The 27,379-nt window shown below is 34.2% G+C and overlaps 1 protein-coding gene across 1 annotated transcript in view; it reads left to right on the forward strand.

The window, feature by feature from the left end:
* Nucleotides 1-27,379, forward strand: part of LOC118736751 (protein Skeletor, isoforms B/C) — a gene marked incomplete in the record, with an annotated part of 84,235 nt that overhangs the window by 32,871 nt on the left and 23,985 nt on the right. The window contains 4 exon segments of the mRNA XM_036466767.1: nucleotides 2,417-2,563; nucleotides 13,258-13,608; nucleotides 13,766-14,025; nucleotides 23,594-23,693. Coding sequence (XP_036322660.1) covers nucleotides 2,417-2,563; nucleotides 13,258-13,608; nucleotides 13,766-14,025; nucleotides 23,594-23,693 — 858 coding nt within the window.

Raw genomic sequence — 27,379 nt, forward strand, 5'->3', positions numbered from 1 at the left:
TTTTTTCACAAAAAACTTTAGAAAACCGTAGTAGAAAGCGTAGTAAATTTCTTAAGAACTGCGTACTGCCTTCAGGAAATTTGACTCAAGAAAATTTCTTAGCCATTTCTTGTACGTCATTTTATATGGAGTTTTTGCTTTTCTTGAGAGCTGCATACAGGCCTAATAAAAAAAGATACAGTTCCGATGTTACTTGTTGTCGTAGACGTTTTTTTTTTTTAATTTGTGGCTTACTTTTATAAAATCACATAACGCTGTTTACAAGTGGACAACTCATATATTCATTAAAAGATAATTTGTCATCCGTCTGAAAAAAAAAATTAAATCAGAAGGATAAAATAGAATTGTGTTATTAATTCAAAAGTAAATAATTGTAGTTCAATGCCGAATATATTGTTAACCGTGCAAAAGTTATTAACACAACTTTTTTTTTGAATATTGCGCTTTTTATGATTATTATTAAAAAAACAGTAAATAATGTTCTCGAGCTGAAACGAGAAAATGCAAAATGGCGTTTAATGCTGCCATAGTATGCATATTTACTCGAGGTTTGTGTAAAATTATTAATGACAAAGACGAAAAGCACTCAACCTCATATACATATACATTAGGCCGGGTCGATTTTGTATGGGGGAAAATAAAAGATTTGACCGTATTGTAATAGTAATATTATAGTGATGTCTTAGGTCTAAGCCAATTGTTATTGGCCACGAATGACTAATTTAAAACTTATCTTTAGCCCGCGCAATTGAATCAAAGTGTGTGAATTTTGAAAATGAAACTTTGGCTTGTAATATCTATGGAATGCATTAATTGTTATAAACAGGACGATATATCAAATTAAGGGTTATTAAATTTAGTACCTTACGTTCATTTATCATTTTTCAATAAGTCTACAAGTTTTTAAGATATTAGGATATAAGTTACCAAAACTATAATTTTCCCTTATAAATTTTCAATTCTTCATTACTTCAGAAACCCAGTGAAAAATATTAAAAAGTGAGACAAGATTTATTTCAAACGTTTCGGATGTTTATATCATTAAAATTACCATGGACTTGGGTCACGCCGATTTGGTCGTTTTCAAGATCGTGGTGAATGTAGTCAAACATGTATTGTCAAAGATTAGGAATCGTTTAATAAATTAATAGTAGTTTCGAGCATTATAATTAATTATAACGCCCATTTTAAGCACATTTTTCGCGGTTTCTAAATTTGCCGTTATTTGAAAGTAGGGGACGTACAATAAGTGGTTAGATATACATAAATATTTAATTCCATTATGTGAAGTGATTTAATTCCATTAGTGAAGTGACTGTAGGTAAATGCAATAGTCTTTAACATATCCTGGGAAATCCTTATGAGGAAAAGTCACTCCCTGGCACACTTTTCTGTAATCCGATTATTTTATTTAAAAGTTATTTATACAATTTAAGAGAATTTTCTTTAGCAAAAAACTGGAGATCCACTTAAGTTTTTCGATATAACTTTGGTAAATGTTACTCGATCGGTACGTAATAATTACCAAATTGAAGACGAGACTTACTGTTTCTGATTTATGATAATAATATGATGAAAATCGTTCAGATTATAAACAAATGATTTAAAAAAAAAATGTTGAACAAAATTTTTTGTAATTTTCCTATATTTGCAATTTTTATATTGTATGCATAAACATAAGTAAACTAATTAGTATTTCTAGAAGTTGTGCCTATTCAGTGTTTCCATACTCATTTGCATAAACAAAATTGTTCCAAAATGATGGAAAATAATGGATTTTCTATTAGAGCTGCGGTAATTGTTCCCAAATTTGCAAAAATTCGCAAAGTATAGCTAATATTAACAAGTAATTTTTAGCAAAAAAAAATACTTGACATCCGCATTCGCATCCGCGGATGTCTAAAATTCCACATTCGCAATATCCCTAGTATGTACATCATCAAACGCAAGAAGAATGAACAAAGCAACAATTTCATACAAAGGCCGCGCGGCGCGATCCTGGGGCGGGGAGTGCGAGCACAGCGCGGGGTGGCGAGCCAACGCGGACCGCCTCTAAAGAGACAAAATTTGTTTTTTGTATTGAAATAAGATCGTACGACTTTGTTCCTCGTACGTAAAGTCTTTGCTTATGGCTTTATTTCACTTTTCCCATAGAAATAAAACCATATGGCGTTATTTCCTATGGCTGTATTGCGCGGTGCGGTTACCGGCTATAAAATACTATGTCTAATTTTATTAACTTATAAACAAATTTGGAACTTGAATTAGAAATCATATTTTTGGACAAATTTAACAAAAACCCATAATTTTTCCTATACATACATATGTTGGAATTTGAATAAAATCATCTTGATAAAAATATTTATTAACATTTGTTATAACATGATTAATATGAATTTAAATAACTTTTTTCCAGCCGCTCCTGCCGACGCTTCATTTCCCTATTATGGTGCGAAAATTGGAGCGTTAAAAAGACTGCATCACGGCGTTTCGGGAGATGTATATGCTGTGGACTCTCGCACCCTTTTTATAAAGAACTTTAATTATGATGGCGAAGCTCCTGGTAAATAATACACATAGATATTTATATACAATATGATATAGATATCGATGGTCCTGTGCAATAACGACACAATTCAAAATTCAAAAAACAAAAACTGTGACTACTGTTAGTGGCTCTTGTCTCTAATTCTTGTCTAATCCATTTCATCCCTTTCTAAAGTAAGCAGTAAGGATTGCTAAAGTAAATACAAAAGATTAGACATAAATTCGACAAGGATTGTAGACATGAGCCACCCAACTGTAGTAACAGTTTTTATTTTTTGAATTTTGAATTGTGTCGTTATTGCACAAGACCATCGATATGTTTAAGTTATACGCCTTATGTATGCATATGTACATACATTAATAACTGTAAATATTTGAGCGATTCTTTAGTCCAGACAGAGAAAAAACTACATATGTACATAATAAAATAGAACAAAACTAATATTTATGTAAAATATCTCTATGAATTTTCTTCAAAAAGACATTAAGGGAGTTAAAGCTGAGTAGCAGTTTAGGTGCAAAGTCGCTACTTGGAAATCTAGCACGCATTTTGTTGTTGGAAACGCAAAAAACAAAACATGTGCTAGATCAGGGGTTCGTAGACTTTTAAGATAATGGAACCCTTACTAACCACATTTCATTTTATGGAACCCCACATCAAATTACTAAAAAAAAAAATATAGAACAATTTAAATATGAATAAAAACTTTTACTAGAAATAGTATACATACTTTAAATTTTTATGTGAAGAATGAAATTGTTTCACTGTTAGTAATCATTGTATAAAATAGCAGTTCGATATAATGTCTGAAAGCTGTATGCGCATTTCTGGGGTAGTTGTAAGCTGAAACCCTTTGTTGACAGAGTACGTTGTGCCAGAAGGAAGCAAAATTAAGATGGTCTTTTTAGCGACTTCATGATATTTACTCTTAACACTAACCCAAAACTCTTTCAGAGACACAGATGCAAATGTGTGTTACAATGTCGAAAACCTCTGGAAATCTATGAATGCTTCGTAAATGGATTTTTTAGCAAACCGATATTACTACTACCATCCGAAAAATAATCTGACAAAGAAAGGTGATTTACCAAGTGCTCAGTTACGACATTTTACATTTCATTTGGCAATTCGTCGCGTTCCTTGTAGGAAGTTTTTTATAACCCTTTACAGCTACAGCGACCAACAACACATGCCGGTTAGATAAAAAAACAAGCTGGCAAGCGCAAGCTCAACGCTCTTTCGCCAAAATTAATTTCGTGGAGCCCCGGTGACTTTTCTACGGAACCCTTGGGTTCCGCGGAACACACTGTAAGAAGCTCTGTGCTAGATTACTACGTAGCAACTTTACACCTAAAATGCTAAACATCGTTAGCTCCCCTATTATTTTTGAATCGAGGAGCAAAACCTACATATGTACATATCGTTACCATAATATAGAAAGGCCCTATCTCACATCGTCGCTGAAATACAAAAAGCCGCAACTAAGTAAAAATCAAAAATTCCGGTTTTGATGATTATGATGGATTTCTTCGAATTATAAGTGCCTACATAATTTTACATATGTAAGCAATAAAAAAATTTAGTTCGTTACGGCTTTTTTGTATTTCAGCGACTATATGAGTTAGGGCCTTTCTATATTAAGGTAACGGTATGCAAATAAAAGCAATTAGCAATTCTTTCGAATTGTAATTAGGTTACCTCAAAATTTTAAGTTTTTATTTGGAATGGCTTATTTTGCTTATTTAGGGTTTCCAAACTTAATTTCTACGACCATGAATATTTTAACTATTTTAATGTATAAAGCTAAGTACGGATCTCTTAAAAAATGTCAAGAAAAAAATTGCCATTCAGCAGGTTCTGCAATTCATTTCGCAGTGAATTTCAAGCCCTGCCAATTTGAATTCAAAGCAAATTAGATTTAAATTCACTCGGAAGTGAATTGCAGGAGCTGCCGTATTATTTCGTTTGTATGAATAGTAGGGTCTGCTGTTCCACAGCCTTCTGTCTCACTCTTTGCTCACGAAATAATGGATCGGCCATATATTTCTGTTGAAAACATGGGTTGCCTTGAGCTCTTCTACAAAAAACTTTAGAAAACCGTAGTAGAAAGCCTAGCATATTTCTTAAGAGCTCCGAGCTGCTTAAAAAAATTTGGCTTAATAAATATTTCTTCAGCGTTTCTTGACCTTGTCTTTTATATGGAGTTTTGACAGTTCTTTAGCTTTAGGACTGCTACTGTTAACGATAATCCTTGGATTCTCGGCTCTCATCAAATTTCCAGCGATGAAGATTCCAATATTATTTGTAGAACTAAACCAGTGATTTCTAAAGTGGTCCAGGGGGGCCCCAGGGCTCCACGCGAGACTCGACGGGGGTCTACGTTGGCGTGAAAAAAATATGGGGGTCCATGAGTTGTAAGTGGGGGTCCACGAAAAATTATCTGGTTTTGATAGTAAAGAGCCAAAATGGTTACTGGATAGCCTCTTTATTTAAATTTAATTTTTTGAGTGGTGTATAGTGCTACTGACGCTCTTCTGTACTTACCGCCACTTTGTGTTTTCTTAGGTAGGAAAGCCTTAAAGGCCACCTGCAGACTAAAAATAGCCGGATGTTGGTATAACACTGCGTGAGGCGCGGCGGAAATTGCTGGTGGCAGAGATTTAAGCACTTGTGTGATTTCAATGCTACAGGATAGTACGCCACCATTACCTTTGTCGAAGAGATTCTATAATGTTGAGTTCACTTAGACTGAATGCTGGTTTAATTGCATCACTGAGACCGGACTCACACATTGTCGAATCTTCGCTGGTGGCTCCAAAACTGACTCCAGGTCATGATCTGGGGGCTTTTTCGGAGTTAATGGGGATAAGCTTCACTTTTCTGTTGGAGAATATGCTTTCGTCTTCCAGGCTGAGGTAATTGCAATCCTCAAAGCCAAGCTGCACTTAAGGCATTGGCCAGCCCTCTAACTACGAAACCAAACCAAACTAGTTCGGCAATGCAAGTCTCGACTAAATTATGGTGGTAAACATAACGAGCTTGCTTTACTCTGGGCGTCAGGTCCCTCAGGAGTACCTGGTAATGAGATATCTGACGATTTGGCAAGAATTGACTCAGACCAGGCATTCTTCGGTCTGCAACCAGTTTTAGCACACCCACTTTCGGCCATCGAAGCAACCATCAGAAACTGGGCGAATACTTCGCTCAGCAATGACTGGGAGGCATCGAGGGGATACAGTTGGGTAAAACTCATGTTGCCTTCAGTGCCAGAAGTTTTTTGCTCTCACTGAGCAGACGACACTGCAGACAACTTGTTGGACTGCTGACTGGTCACATCATGTGGCACAAACACCTGACTCTGATAGTCCATTTGCCCATCCTGCCTTGAAAAGGATGAGATGGTGGAACACTTTTTGTGCTTCTTGCTCGCTTGGTTGTTTGTCATTGAATTTTCTAGACTCGTTCTTTTATCTATTGTCAGTTTCTGAATTAAAAGTTTGGCGTATAAAGCTTAGCTATTTTGCTAGTAGCAAGAGTATACAGGTAAAGAAAATATGCTGTCGATGTAATTGAGAAGGTGAACAGGTTTCGTTAGAAAAACTTACTGCCTAACCAGAATGATGAGGCTGTAGTATGTAGCAAGAGCTGTCAAAAGTTAAAATATTCTAAATGCTCGTAAATTTTCCACAATATGTAGCTGTGGTTATGGTGTGTTATTGCTTATGTAGCTAGCGAAATAGCTTGTAGCTGTGGTACTACATTCTGTTTAGCCAGTTATTGTTTCGTGTATAATTAATGTGACCAACCGTACTTCTTTCGGAAGTACAGTACTTCCTTTTGAGCCGTTGTACTCGTACTTCGAAGTACAATCAAATGTACTTATTTGCAATATTTTGTTCTACCCAAGGCACATTGAACAGATAGTATCAGTAGGGCAGCTGACTTGATTTTTTTTTTGTTTCAAATTATTTGGTTTCTAAAATGTCAAATATTTTTAATTCCTTCTCACACAAAATATAAATTGTCAAAATCTTTTTGCATGTGAAACCTTTTCCCATACAAAACAAGCGATTGACAAGCAAATTTTGGAACGTGGAGTTAGGTGAACGTTCCAGCACAAACGCTGATGCCTGGGCATTGCAAATAATGTATCAATGCTTCGAGATACAAACAAAAGACAGAAAGTCCCATCAGTTTTTTTTTCCAAATTTAATGTTAACTTTTTTGTATTTCACATGGTACTCTTTGATTTACAAGATTTACTTTAGATAAAAGAAGAAACAAGAAAATACACATAAATGTGGTTTGTGCTCTAATACCTGTTTGATATGCCTTGGTTCTACCTTTTAAGTTGAGTTTTCTTTAACTCTATCGTCAAATTTTAAAAGATTAGTAATCTCATTTAGTAAAGGTACTTATAGATCAACACATAAACAATGAGTTTCAATCACTTCACTTCTTTAGCGGAAAAATTTCATTATAAATGGCTAGTCAATCAAGAAGACTTAAAAGGTGTTAGAGAGTTTAGAGATTCTGTGGCGAATCTTACTTGCTCCTGTGGATATTCAGAAATGACAGTATCGATGCTATAGTAAACATTTTTTTATCCGGACAACATTAAAACCATTTCCTTATTAACAACCGTACAGTGCTTATTTTTTGGGCACGAAATTGCTCAATCCTTCAAGTGGTTTTGATTATGTACTTACATCTCGCAAAATAGTCTCTTATTGCACTGAGTCTGGGAAGAGTTCTCAACCTTCCCTAAGTCGCAAAAGAAAATTGAAATAATTCACCGGAATAGTGCTATAACTTCTACCGCTTAGACTTTGTTGCTTTTTCAATTTTTCCTAATAAACAATCGTGGTACAAAGCTCAATAAAAATATTAAAAATGAAATAATTCACATTTATCGAGAGTTTAAAACATTTAGGCAATGATTTTTTTTAAGTTAATTTTTTTTTTTATTTTTATTAAGTTGTTCCCAGCATACCACAGAGTCCGCTGGGTGCACAATTAGGACTCCCTAGGCTAGGGAGGCTGTGAAAAGAGTCCCAAAGGAGCATGACCGCAGGAGAAAAGGGCATTCTTTATACATATACTAGCAGAACCGGCGAACTTCGTCCCCCCCAAAATTAGATTTTTAATTTAAACATTTTGGTCCAACAGTTTCCCCAACAATCCACATTTACGATTTGTACTGGCACATTCATCGGCTAAGACTATAGTTTGATGGTCGTTTGCCACCTTAAATAACCGAACGAAAGTCTTATGTCCATGAGAAGTTCCCTGGTGGCAACAATGATCCGGATCTATAGTGAATGTGCACGAGAAACCTTATCTTATAGTTGGTGGCAAGTTCAAAATGAATGCGTATCCTTGTTTAACAGAAATACAATATACATACGTAAACTGAGACGAAATACATTAAAAAGTTTCGCGAAAGCAATTTAAGTGAAAAATGATATTTTTCTGTCTGGTTCTATATTAAATTCAGTTAAAAAAATAAATTTTCATTAAATTACTTTCATGAAACTGGCTTTTAAGTTATTTCGACAGGTGGTGATTTGAGATTTACCACTGCACAACTAAACCCTGGTTTCTTCGAATGGAGCTTTAACGCATAATAATATTGGCAAATCCCATCCATTCCATTGGTCAATCGTAACACACGGGAGTTCGATATACTCAATGGTGCAACAGGTCGATTTAGTCGACCTCAGCACCAGCTGGCAGCTCTTTTTTTGCAATTGGAATGCCTTTACCGATTCCAATACATGTTTTGAATATTCGCCAAATCGGATCATAAAAAAGATTTTTAGTTATAACTCAACTCCAGCGCCAACTGGCGAATTAAATTGTGAAACTAAACTATCCAGAGACCCACTCAAACACACACACAAAACTTTGTTAAAATTAGGATTTCCCTCACAAATATACCTACAGAAGAATTATATAGACATTCAAAGATAAGTAAAAGTTAGTACGATTGTACTTTTCCACGCCCCTTTTTAAAGAGCCCATTTATCTCAATGAGTATGGGATTAATTTTCATATCTCCATACGAAATGTTCCAGTACTGTACCATGAACTCTTCCAGAGATATGCAGTATGAAATTCGGCTTGTAGGTGCCACGCCCCGTTTTCCAATAGCTCCATATTTTCTCCATGACTATGCGATTGATTTCATATATCACCACACCAAGTTCCAGTACTCTACTAAGAACAATTCTAGAGATGTGCAATAAGAAAGATTCTACTTGTATGGGAGGTGCCACGCCCGTATAAAGCTCCAGTACTCTACCATGAGCACTTCCAGAGATACTTATTATGAAAAATTCGGTTTTCAAATAGTCCGAATTTTTCGTCATGAGTATGCGATTGATTTCATATATCTCCATACCAAGTTCCAGTACTCTACCATGAACATTTCCAGAGATATGGAGTGCGAAAAATTCGGTTCGTATGGGAGGTTCCACGCCCCTTTTATATATCAAGATTGTTCTTAGCCGATATCCATCCTTTGAACGTCTGCAGCAAGTGACCGAAATTAAAAAAAATCGGTTCAGCCGTTCGCGAGCTTTGCGATATATGTACATGGATGGATAAGAGCTGCCGCTTTTAATATTGCGCTCACTTAAGTACAAAAAACTAGCCAGCACGGTTTTTATGCGTAATTATATACATACCTAAATATCATGGGTATGTACATAATTATGCATATACATACAAATGTAAGTGCTAACAGCAATGTAAGTTGCTCCTTGTGGCAACATAAACGACTCTACATACATAATTGCCTACATTATTTCTCCATATACAGTTCATACATATTTGTTTTATTTTTTTTTTAACATAAGAATCAACATTAACGTTAACATTATGTATTTTATTTTTTTTTGTAGAGGTGGCACAAAGCATTGAAAGCCGATAAGTGTGGGACTTGCCTTTCGGCTCACCGCACTAAAAACCCACCCCTGCTCCGTTTCCCTCCTTCCGTGGAACAACCGCAAGGTATTACTTCGCGGAGGGGGAGCGGCCTATTGCCTTTCTATGAAGATCTGCGGAGTTGTTCCGCTTGACGCAATTTTCTTAGGATAGTGCTTGCATGACAAACAACGGACCAATTTTCTGTTGACTCAAGCATGATATCCACCAGGTTGTCAACCTTAAGTGGCCTCCCCACCTTTATGCTCAAGTCGTCCCTTTGGGTTGCGAACTGCGGACAGACGAAAAAACAATGTTCAGCGTCTTCGATTACCTGCCCTGTACAGAAAGTGCAGTACGGGTCGTCCTCGTGCGTAAATCTGTGCAAGTATGCTTTAAAGCAGCCGTGTCCGGTTAGTCTTTGAGTCAGGTAGAAGTCAACCTCTCCATGTCTTCTGTCAAGCCATTTGCTTATACTCGGAATAAGTCTATATACCCAGCGTCCGTTAGTTGAGTGGTCCCAGCGGTCTTGCCACTGCTGCAAACAATTTCGTCTCACCCTTTCTTTCTCCTGCTTTTCAAATATTGCACCTATTTCTTTTGCCACTATGTCAATAGGACAGAGACCTGCTACTACTAACGCTGCTTCCTCTGACGTTGTTCGGAAAGCGCAACATACTCTTAAGGCATAAGGTACAGTGATCTAGCTTCCCGAGCGTAAGATTTCGTCTTCAGTGCTGTTGACCAAACTGGTGCTCCATACAGCAGAATGCTTCTAACTACACTTACATATACAAGTCTGCGTTCTTGCTTAGGCCCCCTGCGTTTAGCATTAGTCTTGACAGCCTTGCTGCTAATTTTTCCGCCTTTTCGACTGCAGATTCGATATGAGCTTTAAATGTGAGCCTAGTATCGAAAACGATGCCTAAGTATTTTAGACTCTCCGTCGAGGTTATTTCGGTGCCGCATACCCTAATTTTGGCCACTTCTCGTAGCTTTCTAGTGCTGAGCAAAACTGCCTCCGTCTGCTGGTGTGCCAGCTCCAGACCTGCTTCCGTCTGGCAATCGTTTACCCGGAGGATTGCAGAGTTTGCAGCCGTTAACATTATGTATGTATGTATGCATAGGTATACATAACCCTTGCTTTGCGCTGTATTCCGTAGGAATTAAGAGCAGAGGGCGCTCTCAGCGCAGTGTTAGATCCATAGGATTTTTAAAGTCCTCCAGTTCCATTTTTAGGAAAGTATTAAAACTTTTTTTTTGCCTAAGACAGTGAGAAGCCCATCTAGAATCTATAACCGAAATTTCCAAAAAATCGGTACTGCCGATCTCGAGCTTTGCGAACAGAAAAAAACCGGCTTTCAAAATATATATTAGTATAGATATGAAAAAAGTGCACCCTTAGGACTACTTAAATTAGTAATATCGCTGCCCCAAAAAGCAAAGACTCCTATTCACCTATGATTTTGTGAGAAGGACTCCTTAAATCCTCCGATGATAACCAAGACGGAGTGTTTTCGGAGTGATCCGATAATATACCGGAAAGAAGGCTTTACGGTTTTTCAAAATGTTCTTAATTTTATTTATCCTTACTAATATTATGAGTCCCAAAATGAGTTTAATAGGTTTATTACGCTTTCATGCTTTAACTAGCCAACCGATAATCATGCAATTTAGTCCTCTGGTGTCTTTAGCCCAATTTAAAATATAGGATGGATTTAATCTCGATTGTATCATAAAGTATATCGCAAGAAATATTTGGGATAAAGTACTGGAACTTGGTATGAAGTTATGTAAAATCAATTCCACACTCATGGAGAAGGGCTGCCAACTGTATAAAAAATCAAACTCAACTCGAAATAGCGGAATTATATTTATATAATTTATTTGAAAATTATATTACAAGGATTGCCACCCGATTAAAAATTAAATTCAACCGAAATGTTTTTGATCTGCATGGAGGACGGTTGCCACCTGTTTTAGAAATCAAATTCTACTTGAATAAAGAGAATTAGATAATTGGAATATGTATCGCGATATGGATGTCAGACCAACGGAGTTTACGAAGGTTTTAGTTGGAAAATGTTTTGGAGAGGGTTGCCACCAGTTTTAAAAGTCGAATGTTAATTAATTATACTCAAATTAAAGTGTCGAACGTAAGAGTGTTTAGAAATGTTCAGCTAAAGAAAATCAACATGTGAACGCTTGTTTGAGTTACTGTGTAAGTTCTTGTACAAATATTAATATTGCTTACACAGCCCATGAATTCAATGAAAATTCAGTTATTACCATGTTTGCATCACCTCATTTTCTTGTTTTTAATTAAAATATAGCTTAAATTCAGCCGTACCGTAGCTACGACCTTTTAATAAAAATCTATTTGGCTTTTCACACGTGCTTGGTTATCAGGTTATCTGGCTAAAAATTATTATTCTGTAGTGTATTTTATTGTTGTAAACTGAATAAAAAATATAACCTGATAACCAGGCAAGTGTGACCAGCCTCTATTTATTTTATAAAAATCAAATTTTCGGGTCATAAATTTTTCAAAATACAAAACTGAGAAATTCAGCGTTATTATATAGTAAAATATCGTGGAATTTGTATCTTTCGTAAATACCAATACATGGCAGGTCAGCGTGGTTATTGTCCGATGTCAACAAGTTGCAAAGAATGCTTAAATGGGGCTAACAGTAATAAGTGTACAAAGTTTGGATGAAATCGGCTCGGCACGTACACATATTTTCTCATAAGTGCGCTTGACCACGCCCATTTAAAAAAAAAAATAAATATTAAATTTTTTGCTTAAAGTTGACTCCATACATATATCAATTTTTAGTAATTTGGCTGCAGTAGTTATTTAAGTAACAGTTTTCGCTTTGTTTTTCAAAAATACCGTTATGTGGAAGGCAAGCGCTGTTTTCATCCGATTTCACCCATTTTCATTATTTAATAACCTACCCTGGGCAAAGAAAACCAAGTGTACCAAAATTGCGAAATGTCTATTAGTTTCCGAGAAAACGAGTTTTGACCATTGCTCCATACCACTGAACCACTGTGCGCTGGTTAGGTAAAGTGCTAGACTTTTATAAAAAATATAAACAAAAAGTCATTTGACTTAATCAGCTGACCACAAGGGTACATACGACTTAGGTTTTAATTTCGCCTCAGACATTTATGTATTTTAACACACATTTTTTTGGTTTTGGCTATTAAATTATGGGAACGATTCACATATTCACATGGAATTTGTGATAAGGCTGAATATGAATAACGTGTCATATGGAATTAAGAAAAAGCACTAGTTTTTCTTTTTTATTAGTTTTTATGCAAGAAAGTTCATTTCTTCTACGAAATTAACAGACAGTTTCAGCAGCAATTTAAATGGAAAATGAGTTTTTATTTATTTTTTTATTGGCTGTAAATTTTTATAATTTATCCTTATTAATAAACTTTAAAAATATTAACATAAAATCAATAAAAATCTATGGAATTTTCATAATTTATTCGTTTTATCTCTTGGACTAGAAATTTTTCATATATGTAGGCAATCTTGTTATATGCCGAAGTGTCGGAGATAACTAGCTGAAATAATATTGTGAACTCATAATTACTTTAAAAATGTTTTAAACGAAAATATTTTTATTTATTTGAATCGTACTGGTGGTTTGATTTACATATACATAGATATGTATGTATGTATGTATGTATGTATGTGCGTGTGTGCATATGTAAATAACTAAGTAATATTAAAAATTAAATTCTTTATTCTATGTATATAGCTGCCTATTTCTATGTGGGCAACACGCCGAAACCCAGCAACGATGGAGCACAACGTCTGCGAGATGAACGTGGTGGGGACAGTGCGCTCACTCGACGATATCGTAATAAAGATGTAACACTTTCCTTGCCCGATGGTAAAACTTTGAGAGACATCAAATGGTTTTCGGTTTGGTGCGACGAGTTTGCCGTTAATTTTGGTGATGTTTCCGTACCAAGTGATTTGGACTTTCCTAGGCCGCAAAAAATTGCAGCTCTCAAAGGAGTGCATGGTGTATCCTCGGACAGCATCGTAATTGTGGATGCACAAACTCTTTTAATACCAAATTTTAGTTACGATGGAGAGGCACCAGGTGAGCCGCAAAATTTATTCTAAGTTAAATAAACACGATTGTCATACCAGTGTTGCCAAGTTTTGAATTTGAAAAAGCACTAACAGTAAAGATTGTTTCTAAAAATTAGATACAGATTCGTATAAGTAATAATTATTTATCATACATCAATTTGCAGATGCGAAATTCTGGGTAGGTCGCGGACAGCGGCCCAGTCCTCAAGGTCTTCGAATACCCGACGAAAATGGCAAAGAAAATCCACTTCGTCGATACGATCGAAAAACTATTGTGCTCACCCTACCTGACGATTTGACTATTTTCGACATAGGACACTTTGGAGTATGGTGCGAGGCTTTCACTGTCGACTTTGGCCATGTTCGTATACCCGAAGGATTGAACGTGCCACCGTCTCTGAAAATGCTTGGCATTAGCCCCCAGGTAAAAAAGCGCGTGCATGCTTTACGCTTAACTGTATAAGAAGATAGAAGGAAAAACAGTGTTGCTGCATTGCGCACTGCTTAATGTAAAGTGTTTTCTCTTCGCTTCGTTTACATTTTATTTAAAGAAATAATGATTCATGGCCCCAGAAAATGATTCTTTCAGAGCTAGCTGAAGTGAAAGTTTCCTTATGAAGACTACTAGCTGCCCTATTAACGCATAGGGCTTCGTGGCGAAGCTTAATTCATGCATGAATTTAATGTGATTATTAGGGCAACCAAAAATATGCAGTAAAACATGATTTTAAGCGCTTAGAAAATGCACGATAAAAAAGAAATATGCATAAATATGCAAGAATAATATTAAAAACATGCTTAAAATATGAATTTAAACAAATAAATAGCTCAAAGTTTTTTGTGTAAAAATCTGTGCGCAAAATTTACAAAAACACTGGTAAAAATAAAATATTACACATTCAGACGTATTCACCTACATATGTATGTATAAATATAAAAATGCAAATTTAACTTAAATATTTTTGTTCCAATAAATATTCGGATACATTTTCAGAAAGACATAATTGCCTGTTATCATGGAATACATTCCTAAACATGCAAAAGGCACAAACTTAAAGGTAGAAATTTCAGTCACTGAATATTTTTCAATCGGATGAATTGAATTACCGGATTCAATTAGGCCTATATAATTTTTTAATACAGCAAAGCCCTGTGTTTTTGCTAAAAAAGATAAAGTCAATGCTGTTGCTTCTAGTGGCCAAAAATTGTGTTTAAAAAATAAGCACAAATCCACATAAAAATTGTTTCGAAGTTAATTAAACGTTTTAACGGTAACCGCGCACAAGCGCACGCAATGTTGTCCTCAGAAATCCCTCAAAAGCTGCTTACACAGGTAACTAGTGGAAGAAAAATGAGAGATTTTATTTCGACACAATTCTGATTTCCATTTGCTTAATTTTGTTGCCGGTGAAACACAATATCGACGAACGGCGAATTTTCGCACAGTAGTGCGACGACGCCGGCAACTTTCGTCAAAAAATTTCGCTCAGTAAAACTGCTGCTATGACAAGGTACAATTAAAATTTTTCCAAACAATAAGATTATTAATTTTTAACAAAAACTAATACAGTATTTTTCAATTTCGATTTAAAAACTTGAGAATATTTAGCATATGGCCACAATGGATCGTATTTTGCCACTGCCGCCAGCGACGACGATAGAAATAAGTCTAGCGTTGCGAACAGTCGTCGGACGAAGGTCGTAGTTTGCTTTGGTTGTGTGCGTTCTCATATACAACAGTGTTTTTTAATTTTTACAGCGAACATTCGCGACAAAAAATTCGCCGTTCGTCGGCATTCTGTTTCAGCGGTTAAGAGCCCCATAAGCTAGGTAAAATTCTGACGTACGTATCCAGCACGAGAAATGTCAAATTTTTAGTTTCATCTGTCAAAATTTTATATTTTCTATCAATCGGCACAGGCCCTTAGTGTAAAGCTCTATACAAAATTTGACGAATTTTATAGGCCTTACGGGCTTGGGAATTTTTAACCACCTAATAAATAGCTGTCAAAAATCTACCATCCAGAGTAGTGTTCTATCAATTGGCACAGGCCCTATAATTAAAAAAATATTTTTTTTTTTTTATATCACCAAATTTAGCATTTATTTCTAAAATATGCAAAAAAAAAATCATTTATTGCGAAATATGCCGAAATATGCTCTAACAAATATGACTAAAACGATTTATTTTTTTACAATTAGCATTTCCTTTTTATGCATTTTGTGATACAGTATAAGAAAAAAAACATGCTCGAGCATATTTTTTTGGTTGCCCTAGTGATTATGTATTTATCATAGTATAGTTTTGGCAAATATTCGATGCAAGTACTTGGGCATTAGAGTTCTGTAGAAATTTATTCAATACGGCAAATTAATCATTTCTATTTAACATAAAAAGGAAAAGCTCGGCCAAGCACTAACAAATATCAGTGTAAGCGCCAATCTATTATTATTATTATTATTATTATTATTTTTATTTAACATAAAATGCGAATTTGGCTTTGAGTTTTCTGGAATTGGAGAGAATACACAATAAAAGTACTCACGGATGCAAAACCCTGGGAAATTGTGCAATTTATGCCTTTGCAAATAAATTGGCCAAATTAGTTATTTTCACGAAAGCAAAGAAAGTCATAATTCTCAAATTCGAGCCAAAAGGATCGAAGCATTTTCGGAACCAGTGGCCTGAAATTACCATAGAAAATAGGTGGCGTTCTTTGCGTGATTGGGTATCTTGTCACTCCAACTTTTATTTTCAAAATGTCGTTAGGGACAGGAATTTTTTTTTCATCCCAAATTGTTGTGTTTCCCGTTCGTTTGCAACTATGTACAGGTTTTCTTAAAATCTAAAAATTCCAACAAGTCATTAAAATAATATACTTACTGTCTTTTCACTAGTAGCTTTGAAAATTCATCTGCCCTTCAAGCACATTTTTTTTAACATAATTTGTTAACTGAGTACAATGGGATTCGCCCTTGACTTCATATAAGAGCGGCTCTGGTAATACGATGTCATCCAAATCCTTGCAGTTGTTTGTAAGCAGAACGGAATCTCGGAATGTAGTAGTGCAATATTTTGGTCAGTTTTGATTGCAGTATGCAGTTTTGTAGCCCCCAAGTTTCAAGTGGGTAAAAAATCCCGTTAATTTTTTTGGTTGAAGGTGTTTCGCATTTTTTCCATACAAAGTATGATCGACAATTTTGTTTTATATGGAAGACACTATCATGTACATATGTATTGTTGCCTCTGGAACGAAAGAAATTTACAAAAAAAACTCGCGCCGATTTCTAATTTTGCAACCTCAAAACAAACTTACCTCAATACCAACTTTATTTGTTAATGCGGGCCACGCACACAAAATTTAAATTTTTTGCAAAATGGTGGTTGTGAATCGTTCTTGAATCTGTATAGTGGAGTTTTAGTACAGTTTTGGCAATTTCAAAATGGGGGAATACCATTAGAAATCCAATATGCATAGGCCCCTATTATGAGTTACATTCGACCTTCGACTGTGGTCGAAAGTGCTGATGGAACGAATTTTCATTTGGTATTATGGCGCTCATTCGATGAAGACTAGCGCTATTGTGAATTTCGCTCGTTTCGGTTGTTCACAATAGTATATTTTTCACCGCTGAGAAGCATTGTTTACAAATCGAGCTAACTAAATAGTGTGCTTATATGTACATACATATGTACATATGTAAATTTGTGCAAATTAAAATGCAATAAAAAAGAAAGCGAGTTTATAAAAACGTGGTAAAAATTAGTACAACGGAGTTCTGGTTCAACGATTCGTCAGAGAATGAGAGCTTAGAAAACTGGCCAGGAGCAGAAAACGTTTAAGAGAGTTGAAGTGTAGTCTTTCGAATATATTTTGACATACAATTTATTTAAGAAATTTTGCCAACTAAATCTATTTAAAATAGGTTTGTTCCACAAGCTACTCGAAGTCACTTCGAGTTACACATACGCGTTTCACAAGTAAGTTTTAGAGTTTGTTTGGTATTCGCTGACAGTTTGAACTTTGCTCTAGTTTTTCTACAAGTAGCTTGGGGAACAAACCAAATTATTAAAACCATGATACAAAAATTTGAAGGTAATACCGCTGGGAGGCAACCTGAACATTTTTGTTTTACTTTTATTTGGCATTTGAGTTGCTCTCAAAATTTAAATTTTATAAAGTAGACAAACTTCAAAAAATAAATGATGGCCGACGAATTGAGCGAGCGGGTTTACCTTTAAATATTTGTATGATGGCAAAACCTTAACAAGGTGAAACCATTGAGAGGCAGTCTGACGTTTGCGAGCAATATAATTTTAAAATTTAAAACTCAAACTCACACACACATTCCCATTTTCAATCTCAAACAACAACAATCGTGGACAATTTCATTTATTTATTTTCAATTACCTATGATTTTAAAATGCTGGCAAACGTCAGAAAAAAAATCATAGCCGACGAATTGAGAGATTTCATGTAGGCTTTACGTGATTTCCTGCCAACGGCTTTAACCACGGTGCCCGCATTTGGCACAACGGATTAATTTTTGCACTAATCACTGCCCTGAACTGCAAGCACTTCAGTACCAATTGGCAGTATGTGGTGGACACACTTACCACCTTGGTAGGGCCGAGGCCTACCTAAACCTCTGACGATCTGTGGATCACGACATCCGGTTGCAATGCAACTCCACATTGAACCATTGCTGGTTCTACCCGCATTTAGGTATTAAACCACAGCCACCACGATACTCCCCAAAGGGGCCGTACCCATGAAACGAATTGAGAGAATGAATTTACCTTGTAATGTTCTTATCAAGGCGAAATGAATTAAAGTGGTGTTACTAGCTCAGCTGATTGTGTGTATGTGTTTCGCCGCACGGCTTCTGATATCAAATTGAAAAAGTTTGTTTGAATTTCTACACACACTCTTACAGATTTTGACAGTTTATGCCGCCAAAGCAAAAACAAAATACATGTAAATTTTTGTTTTTGTACTCCTGCTATCACCTTATATTAATTCGCCTTTGTTTTTATCATGATTAAAACTATAAACAGCTCTATGATTTTTTTACCAGAGATCGTGCCTACAGAGCAGGGTTGTTGCGAATATTATTCCGCAATAAAAGTCCATTCCGGATAATAAACCAACCGCTCATCCCAATTAAACAAGTTCGGTATCAAATGAAAGAGGACTTATTAGTTATGAATTTCTTTAGTATTAAATTATAAAAAAATATAAATAGAGGTCGTTCGTTATTTCTGTTTAAAAGCTATTTCAGTCCCCTTTCATATGATACCAAATTTGTTTAATTTGGACAGGCGGTTTGTTTATTATCCGGAAAGGACTTTTATTTCGGAATAATATTCGCAACAACCCTGCTACAGAGTATTGGGATTTAGTTTCATAAGTAAAGCCAGCTTTTCGAACGTGTTTTTTTAGTATTCACGAAGTTAGAACTGCATGAAATTAACAAAAATTGTTTAAAATCAGTTTCTAGTCGCCAGAAAGTAAGAAATTAAATGCAAAATCATACATTTTTCAAATTTTTCTAACACTTCACTATACCAACGAAAGCAAATTTCTGTTCGACAGAAAATTCGATACTCAACGTAAATTTCGGCACGCTTGCATAGGTCATAATACGAATTTCTGTTTCGATCTTCGATAGCCAACGAAGATCGAAAATCGAATGCAACTCATAATAAGGGCCATAGACTTAGTATTTCAGCCGAAATACCTTAAAAGGCTTACAATTTTATTTGTAGGCATTTATCAAGCATTGTCTTTATTCTGTTTAGGCGCCTTAAAGCAAGGACCGCAATTGTTCTGATGATTGATTTAACGGTGATAATTTAACTTTGATTCTTGGTGTCTCCGATTGACTTCACTTGACGATTTTTACCAATAACTCGACTCCAGCGCCCCCTTGCAGCTTTTTTTTGTGCAATAGTAGATATCGCCCCTACCTGGCTACGCCCATGTGCATGGTGTAAAGAGTTTTTGTTTAATACTATTAGAAGAATTAGTAAAAATACATACGTACATACATACTACGTATGTACATAAATACGTATTTATTACATGCAGAGATTGCCACAATTCCGGTAATTTTTTGCAACATCACAATTCACATGCTTAATGGCTATCGTACTCAATGCTTTCGTTTTTGGGCTTTTCTACCGAATGTGGTAGTTGTTTTTGTTGCTCTTGATATCTTAGTTTGAATGAGTTTTTGGTAGGTCTTGGTCGTGTTAGGAAATGAAAATACAGACTTGCACACTTGTACAAGTGTATACATATTTCAGAAGTATCCTAAAAACTATGTACTATGCACAAATGAGCTTTAAAATTTGGAGATTTTATGACTCATTTTAGGTGAACATCAGATTATTTGGAAATTATTTCTTGGCTATTGTTTTAATTGTGTTCTTAATTTTTGTTACGCATTTTCACGCTCACTTGGGCATTCTTAGTATATTACTGGAAATAGAATGGAATACAAATGTTAATCAATCTTCGCCAATTTCAAATCAATTTATTTTCATTTCAAATAATTTTAAATTATTTAAATAAACAGCATTGGACATTTAAGAAAATATGCGATATGAAAATGAACATCGATATGTGGTTAAATTAATCATCTTAAATTGCCCGCAAGAGTTTATATCGACCTAGTCTTCGCAGGGATGCCGACGTTCAGAACTAGAACTTAGATTGCTACAAAATTAATTGGATATGTCGATGACATTTAACATATTTTCCGCTGGTCGACAAGCAAAATCTATTTGCTTGCTGCATCTTTAACTTTGTTCCATTTAAGTGGGAAGTTTGGAATCTGTAGGCAATACATACATATCGTTTCTTTTAACAAAATATAATTCGACAGAATCAATTACCTTTTGAAGCATTTCAAGAATACAGATTTTAAAATAAGTTTCTAGTATTTATAAATATATTGATTTAAATCAACTTTATGAACTAAGTTGTTAAAAGTTTATACACTTATGTATTTAACAAAAAAAGAACGCAATTTTTTTCAAAGTTATGCACAAATTCTTTTGTGAACATCAGCTACTAACACATATTTATGTACATAAATTTAAATACCTATACATTCATATGTAAGTGCAACTTTATATTTATTACAAAATGTTAGGTTAAGAGACAGATAAACATATTGGTTTTGCTGAAGTCAATCGTAAATTCGGCAGACAAAAATTAGAGATAGAGAGGAAAGAAGGGCAATTTCTTTGCTCGATTTGGAAACACTGTGGAAAGAAAACTACTGTTAATAATTTTAGACATTATATATACATATATATATATATCGAGCCCTAACCGCCAAAATAATGTAAGCGACATTATTTTCAAAATTTTCCTTTTGATGCAAAAATGCATCTACATTCTCTAGGAATATTTCTGCATCCAAAAGAAAATTTTGAAAAAAATGTCGCTTACGTTATTTTGGCGGTTAGGGCTCGATATATGTACATATGTATGTATGTATGTATGTATGTATGATGCATACCCATATTTGAATTGGAAAACCATTAGGGGTACTCACGATCCGGTGCATACGGTGCATAGATAGCATAAATAGCATGATTGGATAATTTTGTTGTTTTTTCATGTCTTCAAACAACAACAACATTAGCCAATCATGCTATCTATGCACCATGCTAGACAGTATGCACCGGATTGTGAATACCCCTATTAATTGCTTTTGTGCATTATTAGATACATATACACATACATACATAGATATGTACATGCTATAATTAATTATTTTGAATTTTATTTCAAAATAAAAAACTAACAACTTTTATTTAAGGAATCGCGCGCTTCCTTTTAAAATTTTGTATTGCGCTAATTTTTATTTATGTAAAGCAATATGTATGCTGGAATGGAAATTGTATATATATGCATATGTATGTATCTATATATGCATATTTGTAAGTCAGTTATATAAATATATTTTTATATTCCATACAAACGTGAAAACTGTGTTTTGAATGATTTTTTTAATTTTTTGAAAATACAAAATGAAATGTGTACAGAACCAAGAGAAGTACGAAATAAATATGTACGTATGTACATACATACGAGTAGATCAGAAAAAGTTTAATTTTTTAAATAAGTAATACCCAAAACTCATAAAAATGTTACGTGCATATGTATGAGTCTACATCCATTTTTGTTGCAAAAGCCATTGCTTCATTTATCTTACTAACAATTAAAGAGTCTAGTTAAATTGTATACATACTTAGTTCAGTTCAAAATTATACAGCATATTCATTTTGTATGTTCATGCATCAAGAAATTATAAAGTTGTTCAAAAACACACAATTTTAAGAAGTAATATTTGGTACTTCTACACCCCGCTTCACTTGAAAAGATACATGAGTTTACACAAGAACCTAGCTTCATTTGGCCAGAATATGGCTTATATAGTTCGCTCTTATGTGGATTTTAATAAAACAATACGGAAAATGTACTTCCAAATTGTATTCACTGGAATAGGCACAGTGCTCATAGCAAACAAAGAACACAGAAAAACTAAGAAGATGCACAATTTCTCCAGCTTACATATTTACCTCTTCTTCGCAGGAGATTCGCCATGCTTATTCAAATAAAAATCAATTTAATTTTCTATACATATGTATGTTTTGCATTAAATTATTATTCGAATAGTACAACCAAGCTTTTTCTATGTTCTTTGTAGCAAACTTAATAAAATTGTACTTGCTACCAGCATAACTTTTGGGATATAATATTTGGCTAATGAAATCAAGAACTATTCAAAATTTCTTTGTAATTGTGGTATAGCCCTATGGCTAAAGATTTTAGAGTACCATATTCGAAATGGCTCCATTTGTCCTCCAGCAGCGGCGAAGTCGTTCCGTGGCCACTCACCGCTGGCAGTGCGCACCGAACGCATTGGCTCAACAACACCTCGATGTCGAGTGCACTTAGGTATTTTTTCAATGCGATACATGCGCTGAAAGCCGGATAAAAAACAACCTTATCAACCTTTAATTGTAATGGGTGTAAATTCATGTACCAAAACATTTGCTGGTACAAACTTGTATTGAGCGTTTAGAATGCCATTTCCAGTATCACAGAGTAAATATGGTCCAAACTGGCGCCGTTGTTTATGCAGATCCAAGATTTTTCCGGCGAGCTATTGCGAATACAATGAAACCGAAGTGTGAATAGCCCTGACCCAGCATCGTATGGTAAAAACACGGAATAGAGCTATAACAAATCGGCTGCACGGAAATTAGAAAGAGGTCGATTATGAGATCTGGTTACGGCTTTATATCGTTGTCAAATTAACCGTCTAAATGGACTTAGCAACTTTTCACTTTCAGCCAGCGACATGTTAAATATAGATTTGGAAACAGAATCAATTTTAATAAACTTTGAGTAACTTATATTATACGTTTATTCTTTTTTAATTACGTGAAATTTGTACATAAAAGTGTGCAGCAGTTTGTTTGAATTTATTTAAAACGGGAACATACCTTTTTGTCAAAAGCCTACAAAACGCTTTCAAATACAACATTTGCTTATTTGAAACTTTGAGGCGCTTAAAGCAAGTAAAGCAAAGCTCCTATTTGGCCACCCCTCATACGTTTTAGTATATTCCAAATGACTTTTGACAGTTCTCAAAGCGAAGTAAGCAAAGCAAGTCTGCATTGGGCCAGTGCCTTAAAATTTTATAAGCCTTGTAACTGCATACCAAAAATTTTATAAAAATTCTGATTAAAAATTTCAAAATTTTGATAACAATTTATGGAATTTTTCCAAATTTTGTATAAAGTTTGATTTATATGGTTTTTCAAAGCATGAATCATATTTTTATAAAAAATAACCACAAAATTTTAGCTTGAAAAACATTGTAATATTAAAAACAAAACACAATTCATCCACTTTTGACCGCCAGGTATGTACATACATGCTTTAATTTTCTTTTACATTTTCCAGTCAAGATTGAATTGTGAAGTTCTTTATGACGATTTAGCATTTGAAGTGAGGTGGGCCGTAGCCGGTGACAGCATTGTAATACAACTTATAGCCAAATTGGGTAAGTGGTAGGATAGTCATTTAAATATTTATTACCGAAAGAGATTTGAAATATTAAATCTTGTAAGCAGATATTTATTTGTAAACGTATATGTATGTACATATGTATCTCACCAAGAAAATTGATTCCCCTTCCCCAAACAAACCTAAAAGAAATAAAGTTTTGGCGAAGCCGAAACTCACAAACCCGTTTCAAGTATTCTTAACCAGTAATTGGCACACAGGGTCCAGTGGACCCTAGAGCAATTTTGCGGCAATATATTTTATATAAAAATTTTTTAAAATCGTCTTCGTGACTTCACTTCTTATTACTAGAGTTTAATTCAATAATTTCAGGCCGTTCGGAAAGCCAGTGTGACGTCAACTGTGTGATCATAGTGTGGCAAAACCAAGCTTTTTATGTGTTAAATTACTATTTGTGGCGTAGATTCTAGTATTCGTTCCATACACATTTTTAACGGCCCGATTCTGTGCACTTGATAAATTGAAAATCTTTATAATTTGTCAACTTTTTGTTATTTATCAAGGATTGGTATTCGAGCACAGAAATCAAGGCGAATACATATAAGGTGGTATCGATTCAACAAATACAACAATTACTTGTATTTTGTTTTTGCTTTTAGCGGGCCATTGTCAAATTTCAGCTATTCTTCCTCGAATGATAAAGGGCGACAGAAAATACAAACACTCTCACGTTTTCACTTACTCGCTAACCATGATTCAATAATACAAGGTTGGATAAATATTGACATTTGTGTCAATCGACTGCCTTGTAAGGTTGCATTGATATTCCGGTATATATTTAACAAAATTAATGGAATTCAAACAAATCCTTTATTCAAAGGGACTATATGAAGAATTATACAAATGGTAAAGATGCAATTGATTTAATGCATATAAATTAATCTTTTAAAAGGTATTATATTTGTTGCATTTAAAGATTGCATGTTTAATATCTTAAATTGAATTACATTTGGTTTTTTTTTTAATTTACATTTTTTAGTAATGTTTTTTACTTTTTTCTCCAATCAGTCTTGCTAATCATTATATTGGTTACATTTAAAAGTTAGATCTTCAATATCGCAATTTAATTACATTTGGTTATTTAAAAATCTAATTTTTGTGGAACGTTTTTTACTTTTTTCTACAATCAGTCTTGTTAATCATTATATCGGTTAAACTTTAAAATATGTCTTCAATACATTACATTTCGTTTTTTAAAAATGTTAATTTTTTGTAATGATGTGTACTTTTTTCTGCAATTTTCCACTTTCGCTTTGATGGAGTGGTATACTTACTTGTAAATATGCAAAGGCTACACTTGACCAACCCAAAGGCTGCAGTGGTAAAAATACATGCACCAGCAAACGTGGACGGACAGCCAAATGATCCTGACCTTCACAAGAGAATATATTTATTAATATTTGTACTACCATACGTGGATGGATACAGGGATACTAGCATTCAAAACTTACTTGCAACGGTTGCACTTGTTGTAAAACGCTACTTTTTGCCAAATAAATATGTAAATTATTGTTGTAATTCAAAATATATCCATTATTTTTGATTTTTTTGCCATACTTACTTGAATTTGCTCAATAAGAAAATGAATTTCCTCGAAACATTCGATGAAAATATCGGCAGTGTTGCCTGTTGAAGTTTTTATACGAAGACAATATTTCTCCTTGTATTTTAGTAGTAGTTTTTATAAATCAAAAAAGAAGGCAACGCAGGCTAAGTCAGAATGCGGGAGCGAGACAACTGCCACGTTATCCAACCTTGTATTATTGAATCATGCTCGATAACGAAATACAAAATATTGACAATCAAACGCTACTCACAGCTGATGAAACAACACCACCTTATATAAATTGACAGAAATCAAAAGCTCTTTTCTTGATAAATTATCAAGATTGAAAATGCTATTGACAAATTGAAATTTCATGTGAAATGTATAAATTTTGTATATTAATTAGGGCTGTGCTTTGGAAAATGCTTATTTTCTTTTTTACATTCTGTATATGAAAAAAAATTTTCGTTTTAATTTTTGAAAACAGAAACTTTGTTTTCAAAGTATCAAGGAACTTTAACTACTTTATACGTATATAAAGAGTTGAAATGTTGATTACTCATTTTACTCGAAATGTTGATTAAACATAAAGCAACTTACTCTAATATTTTTTTTTTGTTAATCAAAAATCTTGATTACTCGAGTAACTGAATTTTTGAGTAATCATAATTCCCAATTAATCGAATAATTGAGTTATTTACTTTATGATTAACTAAAATTTTGAGTAATCAATCGCACAGCCCTACTATGTACATAAATATACATATGTAGATGTATTTTTAATGACAATGTGTGGTCAAGACCAGGGACTGTAATCATTATAAGTAAAATAATTTAAACTAGTGAACCCGCATGGCGTTAAAATGCCCAAAATTTAATTTCAAAAACTTATGGCCTTATTCATAAAAAATAAAGTAGGTTTAAAGAGCTTTATAAAGTGACGTTTTCATACATTTTTCAATTTATAAACCTTTTATAAAGCTACTTTATTTTTTATGAATAAGGCTGTTAAAATTTATTCCAAATGTTAGTCAGAGTTATAAGAGATCCGAGTGCCACATTTCATCAAAACCGTACAGCCGTTTCTGAGTCGCAAAGTGCATGTTTTTATTTTCATCGAATTTTAAATCACTCTATACCGATAGCAAAAGATCTTAATTAAAAAAATAAAACTTTAACATACATCTAATGTCTCTAATTTGACTTCTCATTTATAAAATTCCTTTACTAAAGGATTCTCAAATTAAAATCTTCTTAAATCTCTTTAGTCTGACAATGTGATACACAGTTTGAATGTAACTTTTTAAACACGTGGCAACTCTCTTCAAACATTCGAAATGCTCAAACTAAAGATTTCTTAAAATTCTTTCGTTTGACTACGGTATCTTTATATTTCATATATTTTTGAATTAGTTAATTGAGTTAGCCCTTTCAAACAGATGGTAGGTAGCCCTCTTCAAAAGTATTTTCATTGTTAACTCTCCTTCGCCGGAAATTGCGATACATATTTTAATTAACTGATGAATGAAGTGGAATTTTAATTTTCAAACATGTGGCGACCCCGCTCGATACAGTTCAGAAATAAAATATTTTCAACCCCCTTCGATTCAAACCTATATTTTTATAAAATAATTTAAAGTTAACTTTCTAAAAAGGTGGCAACCCTCTTCCAACACCTCAAAAATATTCTTAGCGTTCAAACTAAATATTTCTTAACGCTCCTTCGTTTGATATGCATATTTTGATATTTCGTATAACTTGTGTATAAGTAAACTAAATTCGATAATTTAAGCAGGTGGCCGCCCTCTTCAAAATATTTTTACACCACTACTTTCTGAAACACCCTTCATTTGGTACCCATATGGTGATACATATTTCTATTACCTAATATGATTTTTTAAACTGGTGGCAACCCTCCTATAGTTGAGTTAAGAAACGAGGATTTTGCAAAATAATTTTAATGGATTTTTTAAAATGTGGCAACTCTTTTCAAAAAAGTAAAACCTCATTGCATATCTGCAGTTAACGCGTTTTAATTTGACGCCTCATTTTAGAAAATCGAACGAACGGTGCGGATTTGGTGGCATTGATTATTAAATAATTTGAATTTGATTTTT

The sequence above is a fragment of the Rhagoletis pomonella genome, unplaced genomic scaffold, assembly GCF_013731165.1.
Source record: "Rhagoletis pomonella isolate Grant_MI unplaced genomic scaffold, Rhpom_1.0 Rhpom_scaffold_00004, whole genome shotgun sequence".
Classification (NCBI taxonomy): Eukaryota; Metazoa; Arthropoda; class Insecta; order Diptera; family Tephritidae; genus Rhagoletis; species Rhagoletis pomonella.